Source organism: Ctenopharyngodon idella, chromosome 24 (genome assembly GCF_019924925.1).
Source record: "Ctenopharyngodon idella isolate HZGC_01 chromosome 24, HZGC01, whole genome shotgun sequence".
Lineage (NCBI taxonomy): Eukaryota > Metazoa > Chordata > Actinopteri > Cypriniformes > Xenocyprididae > Ctenopharyngodon > Ctenopharyngodon idella.
The window spans coordinates 2,784,492-2,792,588 of NC_067243.1; the positions used below are offsets into that span (position 1 = coordinate 2,784,492).

Below are 8,097 nucleotides of genomic sequence, written 5' to 3' on the forward strand. Positions count from 1 at the left end.
TATAACACACTACAAGATTCTACAGGAAACAAACACACAGTAAACAGACTTACAGGTCATCATGGCGTCCAGAATCGAGCCGCAGGTCTCAGAGAGTTTGTGACTGGAGTCTTCAAAGGCCCTCCGCACCAGGACACACACTACAGCTAAACACAACCAACACAAACCTCACTGCAGCTTGGCATGATGGGAAACAGGTGCCACACACAGACTGTTGCGTCCAAGTGAACAATATAATAATATATAGGAAATGTTTATTGTAAACTGAAACAGACACATCACTATGGGAGCTTGTTTCTGTCATCACACATTTGAAACATGGATGAATTATGTACTCATGTTAAATTATATCGTTACATGTTTCAAATGTGTGATATATGAAAGCTTGTTTATGCCACAAAATTGTATAATGTATACTTGTATACTCTATCAGCATAGACAGCGTCAGTCATTATAATGACTTCAGAAACTGAACGCACATCTGTATACTGTATCAGCGCAGACAGCGTCAGTCATTATAATGACTTCAGAAACTGAACGCACATCTGTATACTGTATCAGCGTAGACAGAGTCAGTGATTATAATGACTTCAGAAACTGAACGCACATCTGTATACTGTATCAGCGCAGACAGCGTCAGTCATTATAATGACTTCAGAAACTGAACGCACATCTGTATACTGTATCAGCGTAGAAGGCGTCAGTGATTATAATGACTTCAGAAACTGAACGCACATCTGTATACTGTATCAGCGTAGACGGCGTGAGTCATTATAATGGCTTCAGAAACTGAACGCACATCTGTATACTGTATCAGCGTAGACAGCGTCAGTCATTATAATGACTTCAGAAACTGAACGCACATCTGTATACTGTATCAGCGCAGACAGCGTCAGTCATTATAATGACTTCAGAAACTGAACGCACATCTGTATACTGTATCAGCGTAGACAGCGTCAGTGATTATAATGACTTCAGAAACTGAACGCACATCTGTATACTGTATCAGCGTAGACAGCGTCAGTCATTATAATGACTTCAGAAACCGAACGCACATCTGTATGCTGTATCAGCGTAGACAGCGTCAGTCATTATAATGACTTCAGAAACTGAACGCACATCTGTATACTGTATCAGCGCAGACAGCGTCAGTCATTATAATGACTTCAGAAACTGAACGCACATCTGTATACTGTATCAGCGCAGACGGCGTCAGTCATTATAATGACTTCAGAAACTGAACGCACATCTGTATACTGTATCAGCGTAGACGGCGTCAGTCATTATAATGACTTCAGAAACTGAACGCACATCTGTATACTGTATCAGCGTAGAAGGCGTCAGTGATTATAATGACTTCAGAAACTGAACGCACATCTGTATACTGTATCAGCGTAGACAGCGTCAGTCATTATAATGACCTCAGAAACTGAACGCACATCTGTATACTGTATCAGCGTAGACAGCGTCAGTCATTATAATGACTTCAGAAACTGAACGCACATCTGTATACTGTATCAGCGTAGACGGCGTCAGTCATTATAATGGCTTCAGAAACTGAACGCACATCTGTATACTGTATCAGCGTAGACAGCGTCAGTCATTATAATGACTTCAGAAACTGAACGCACATCTGTATACTGTATCAGCGCAGACAGCGTCAGTCATTATAATGACTTCAGAAACTGAACGCACATCTGTATACTGTATCAGCGTAGACAGAGTCAGTGATTATAATGACTTCAGAAACTGAACGCACATCTGTATACTGTATCAGCGCAGACAGCGTCAGTCATTATAATGACTTCAGAAACTGAACGCACATCTGTATACTGTATCAGCGTAGAAGGCGTCAGTGATTATAATGACTTCAGAAACTGAACGCACATCTGTATACTGTATCAGCGTAGACGGCGTGAGTCATTATAATGGCTTCAGAAACTGAACGCACATCTGTATACTGTATCAGCGTAGACAGCGTCAGTCATTATAATGGCTTCAGAAACTGAACGCACATCTGTATACTGTATCAGCGTAGAAGGCGTCAGTCATTATAATGGCTTCAGAAACTGAACGCACATCTGTATACTGTATCAGCGTAGACAGCGTCAGTCATTATAATGACTTCAGAAACTGAACGCACATCTGTATACTGTATCAGCGCAGACAGCGTCAGTCATTATAATGACTTCAGAAACTGAACGCACATCTGTATACTGTATCAGCGTAGACAGAGTCAGTGATTATAATGACTTCAGAAACTGAACGCACATCTGTATACTGTATCAGCGCAGACAGCGTCAGTCATTATAATGACTTCAGAAACTGAACGCACATCTGTATACTGTATCAGCATAGACAGCGTCAGTCATTATAATGACTTCAGAAACTGAATGCACATCTGTATACTGTATCAGCGTAGAAGGCGTCAGTGATTATAATGACTTCAGAAACTGAACGCACATCTGTATACTGTATCAGCGTAGACGGCGTCAGTCATTATAATGGCTTCAGAAACTGAACGCACATCTGTATACTGTATCAGCGTAGACAGCGTCAGTCATTATAATGACTTCAGAAACTGAACGCACATCTGTATACTGTATCAGCGTAGACAGAGTCAGTGATTATAATGACTTCAGAAACTGAACGCACATCCGTATACTGTATCAGCGTAGACGGCGTTAGTGATTATAATGACTTCAGATACTGATACTGAATGCACATCTGTATACTGTATCAGTGTAGACAGAGTCAGTCATTATAACGGCTTCAGAAACTGAACGCACATCTGTATACTGTATCAGCGTAGACAGCGTCAGTCATTATAATGACTTCAGAAACTGAACGCACATCCGTATACTGTATCAGCGTAGACAGCGTCAGTGATTATAATGACTTCAGATACTGATACTGAACGCACATCTGTATACTGTATCAGCGTAGAAGGCGTCAGTGATTATAATGACTTCAGAAACTGAACGCACATCTGTATACTGTATCAGCGTAGACAGCGTTAGTGATTATAATGACTTCAGATACTGATACTGAACGCACATCTGTATACTGTATCAGTGTAGACAGAGTCAGTCATTATAACGGCTTCAGAAACTGAACGCACATCTGTATACTGTATCAGCGTAGACAGCGTCAGTGATTATAACATTAACATAACATTGTGACATCACAGATCACAGAATATTAAAACAAGCCGTTTTTGGACCTTTATTAATTAAATGCTTTGTTTATAATGAGGAGGAAGTTTTAAGCTCTGAAACTTCAGGTTGTTTTAAAGGTTTAAAGATCTCTTATATGTCAAAAGACCAAGGCTAATCTGATTTCTCATGTCATGAACCCCTTTAACGTCATCCCTTCTATCTTTAACAAGTATACTGTATTTTATTTTCCTTTTTTTTCTCTATGTTGCTTTGCACTATTTTAAATTGGTAGAGTTTATTTATATATTTATATGCAATGCTTTGGGAATTCCAATGTAAAATATGATGAAGCATACTAAATGGTGCATAATAAAGCACACTAAAGAGACAGATGTGAAGCAGTGATGTGCGACGGAGAGGGGGAAACTTCTTACTGGAGAGAATCTGATGTTGCATCTGTTGCTCATCCGCTGTTGTTGTCATGGAAACACATAAAGCTTTGAGCTGATCCGTGATCCATGAGGTCACAGCTGCTGCATCTCTGATCACGACATCAAAAACATCACATGATCAGTCTGCAGAGTGACTGATGATCGTGCACACGTATGTAGATGATGTCATGACTGTGATACCTGTCCAGCATGAAGTCCAGCGTGAGGATGTTGTGTGTGTGTAGATGATACGTCACCTCCAGCACAGGCTGTGTGAGCGCACAGAAAAAGAGCGTCAGATAAAGGGGTCATTTAACATTTAACCTGATTAAAAATATTTATTTAATCTTATTCATGTTACTACTACATCTGCAACAATAATGTGAACTTTTACAAAGATCAGACACACACACCTGCAGCTTCCAGTATTCCTGCCAGAAGAGTTCAGGGCTGAATATCCCAGCAGACATCAGCGCTCGAGCGGACTTCACTAACGCACACACATCAGTCTAATAATGATAAACACACACACACACTTCATGTATGAATATATCCATCAGAATCTCAAACGAGTCAGTTGTATCAGACTGTGCTTCACACAACATACTCTCTGTTCAGCGTTCAGTAACACACAATGTGCGTTAGTGTCTGTGTGTGTGATCAGATCCCGAATGTTTCCAGACAAAACTCTGACTGCCAGCAGCCCGACTGGAACCTCCATCTGCTCCGATCTCCTCCGCAGCTCATCCTCTGATAGACATCAACACACACGACAACAATCACATCAAGACAAGCACTCACATACGTAAATAAACACATACAGGAGTTCACATCACGAAGCTTTGCTAATGTGTGAAGACTGAAGGCATCAGCGGACGAATCTCACCCAGAACAGACGTCTGAATGTCTGCGTTGAGCTGCAGCCCTTCATATCCGTCACAGCTGATGTCTCGGACCTTACCATGTGACTGTGAATTACAGAATGAATCATTTTTAAACCACACAATGCATTTGAGTTTATTACTATTAAATAATATTGGTCAGTGCTGGTGTTGTTCGCCCGGTCTCAGACTCACTGTGATCTCCAGCAGCAGCTCTGATGTGTTCTGGTGTCTCATCAGCAGATTCACACAAGATTCCTGGAGCCGCTTCTCATCATCTCTGCGTCTCTTCAGAGATCTGTGCGCTAGACAAATAAAACAACCATACAATCACTTCATATCCACTCACTGCGTCGCTGAAAGTACTGGAAAATAAGAAACACAGCTGATGATCATACATGTGTGTCTGTGTAAATAAATACAGAAATATACGAACGCATGAGAAAACAAAACCATGCTTTGGTAAATCTTAGTAATTATTATATGACATGAGAATGAGATCAAAATTATGAGAAATCGAAATTATAACTTTTCTCATAATTATGACTTTTTAAATTCAATAATGACAGTATATTATAATTTTGACTTTTCACCCATAAATATGGCTTTGCAGCCTATGTCGTAACTTCAAATTTTAATGTAATAATATCATAATCTCATAAATATGGCCTTTAATTGTCAACTTCTAATTTAATGTCATAGTCATTACTTTTTAATGTAATAATTATGAGTTAGTATATCATAATTTCGACTTTTCATCTAGTAAATATGACTTTATATGTCATAACTTTTACATTTATGTCAGTTATGACTTTTTAATGTAATAATTATGACTTAATATATCATAATATCGACTTTTCATCTCATAAATATTACTTATTGTGCCATAATTTCGACATTTTGTGTCATTATTATGATTTACACAGAATGATTTTGTGTCTTATATGAAGGGTTTCCTCTAGTAATAGCTGTGTCTCACCGAGCAGAGCTGTGATCGTGGAGGAGTGTGTTGACTGCTCCGTGTCTGGTGTGGCGCTGAACATGCTGCGATAATCAAACTCGATCCCGTGCGGAATTAAACTACAGACAAAACACACACGAGCGCAGACATGTTCCTCATCCGATCTGCGCAAACCCGCGCGCTGCACAACAGAGCTCTCACTGGCTGTGAGAAACCAATCGTCAGCATCGGAGTGTTTTCATTGGCGCAGAGAGAACAGGCAGCAGCCAATAGTTATGGGCGCCTCTGTCGCCAGCCAAGCACAGGCTCCACAGAGCATGCGCCACCAATTACAGATATGTTACAGAGCCGGTGTCCTGACATTTATATCATATAAAATAAATATGTTCATATTAATTAATGCAGCCAAACATATTGTTTTCACCTCATGTTATTTACAATAATCGTCTACTTTGGGCTCTTTTCTAAAATGGTGAATCAGGCAATATAAGGGGTTAGATAATACATGAAAAAAATACTATAGTATTTACAACTATTGTAGTATACTTTATGTATTATAGTATTTACAACACTTTGTTAATGAATGCTACAGCATACTGTAGTATTAACTATTGTGAACTGATAAACTGTAATAAATACTGTAGTATACTTTAGTTTTTACTACAGTAAACTGTATTGTATTTATAGTATAATATACCCTATAGTTGTAGAAAACTTAGTACTTACAGTATTGGGTAAAGTAATTTGTTTATACTATAGTTGTTATATTACCACAACAACTATAGAATTACCGCAAATTAATTGAAGTACTTTACTATAAATTACTATTGTATTTTTTAATTTGTAAGATGGGCGAAAATCACATTCATAAGACAGGGGCCAGTTGTATAAACACAGCCATTAAGTTCAGACAGTGATTTAAAGGGTTAGTTCAGCCAAAAATGAAAATAATGTCATTTATTACTCGCTCTCATGTCGTTCCACACCCGTAAGACCTTCGTTAATCTTCAGAACACAAATTAAGATATTTTTGATGAAATCCGATGGCTCAGTGAGGCCTCTATTGCCAGCAACGTCACCAAACCTCTCAAGATCCAGAAAGGTACTCAAAACATATTTAAATCAGTTCATGTGAGTACAGTGGTTCAATATTAATATTATAAAATGACGAGAATACTTTTTGTGCGCCAAAAAAACAAAATAACGACTTTTCAACAATATCTAGCGATGAGCGATTTAAAAACACTGCTTCAAAGCTTTATGAATCATTTGATTCGAATCAGTTGTTCGGAGCGCCAAAGTCGCATGATTTCAGCTGTTTGATACGCGATCTGAACCACTGATTCGAAATGAAAGATTCATAAAGCTCTGAAGCAGTGTTTTGAAATCGCCCATCGCTAGATATTGTTGAAAAGTCGTTATTTTGCTTTTTTTGGTGCACAAGAAGTATTCTCATCGCTTTATAATATAATATTGAACCACTGTACTCACATGAACTGATTTAAATATGTTTTTAGTACCTTTATGGATCTTGAGAGGTTCAGTGACACTGCTGGCTATGCAGGCCTCACTGAGCCATCGGATTTAATCAAAAATATCTTAATTTGTGTTCTGAAGATGAACGAAGGTCTTACGGGTGTGGAACGGCATGAGGGTGAGTAATTAATGACAGAATTTTCATTTTTTGGCGAACTAACCCTTCAAGAACTAGTATGACCAACTAGCAGTTAGTTAGGGGTAATCAGTCTTACTTTTTAGTATCAAACTAGACCAATCTACAGTTTTATGTAACTGACTTAAAAATTATGAACATTGGATGACTAACTTGTAAGTATGGTCTTAGTGGTTTATGCAACCGGCCCCAGGTGTTTTGAGTTCAAACCCAATTCTGATTAAATATTTATGTGCATTATTGTCATCACTTCAGAAAACAGCCTGAAAAAACATCTCATAATGGATTTTTTTATATTGCCCTTGTGACGTGTGATGTTTGTACTGTGATCTACCCTTAGCTTATCTAAAAAAAATATATATTCTTATTAAAGTAAACAAATTAAGCAAAGCTGTTTGTTCAAGCTTCACAGCGTTCTGTTTTCCTGTTAATCATGAAAATAACCAATCACAGTAAGCAGTCAAAAGAGCACTAAAACTACAGAGCATTTCAAAGATGTTTGACACGCTAACAAATGCATCCGTTAGGAACAAACAAAAGATGTTTTTTACTGATGGCGTAATTCTGTAGTAAGATCAATAGAAAACCCAATGCATCAGAGCGATATCACTCAACTCCTGCTGTAAACGAGCAGAAGAGCAAAAACCACTGGAGTAAAGATCAAGCGCATGCAGAGCTGCAAGAGACCGTTCATCCAAACATCAACACTCGCCCTCCTGATCTTCTGTGGAACATCAAAGAATATACATGAGGAATGTTGTTTTTGTCCAAAGTCAATTAGTTTTTAAGCTGCACAAGGACATATAAAGGTAGCATAAAAATAATCCTTACAACTCCAGTGGTTAATTCTATACCCAACCCACATGTCTTTGTGGAGAATGACACTTTGGACCCCATTAACTTTCACTGTATGGACAAAAACAGTTCAAACATCTTTTCTGTTCCACAGAAGAAAGGACACGAAAATGAGTAAATGATGACAGTGAACTATTCC

At 38.4% G+C, this 8,097-nt stretch overlaps 1 protein-coding gene across 2 annotated transcripts in view; it reads right to left on the reverse strand.

Annotated features, from left to right (window-relative positions):
• LOC127506526 (Fanconi anemia group A protein) overlaps positions 1-5,651 on the reverse strand; it is a 23,693-nt gene extending 18,042 nt beyond the window's left edge. Inside the window, exons 1-8 of one of the 2 annotated variants that reach the window (XM_051883089.1) lie at positions 5,450-5,651; positions 4,666-4,775; positions 4,476-4,557; positions 4,197-4,339; positions 4,003-4,098; positions 3,791-3,858; positions 3,593-3,699; positions 54-146 (exon numbers count right to left, since the gene is read on the reverse strand). In XM_051883089.1, the coding sequence (XP_051739049.1) occupies positions 54-146; positions 3,593-3,699; positions 3,791-3,858; positions 4,003-4,098; positions 4,197-4,339; positions 4,476-4,557; positions 4,666-4,775; positions 5,450-5,513 (763 nt within the window). In that variant the 5' untranslated portion in view covers positions 5,514-5,651. The remainder of the gene's footprint in view (positions 1-53; positions 147-3,592; positions 3,700-3,790; positions 3,859-4,002; positions 4,099-4,196; positions 4,340-4,475; positions 4,558-4,665; positions 4,776-5,449) is intronic. The other variant, XM_051883090.1, reaches the window with a different exon arrangement.
• Positions 5,652-8,097: the final 2,446 nt, after the last annotated feature.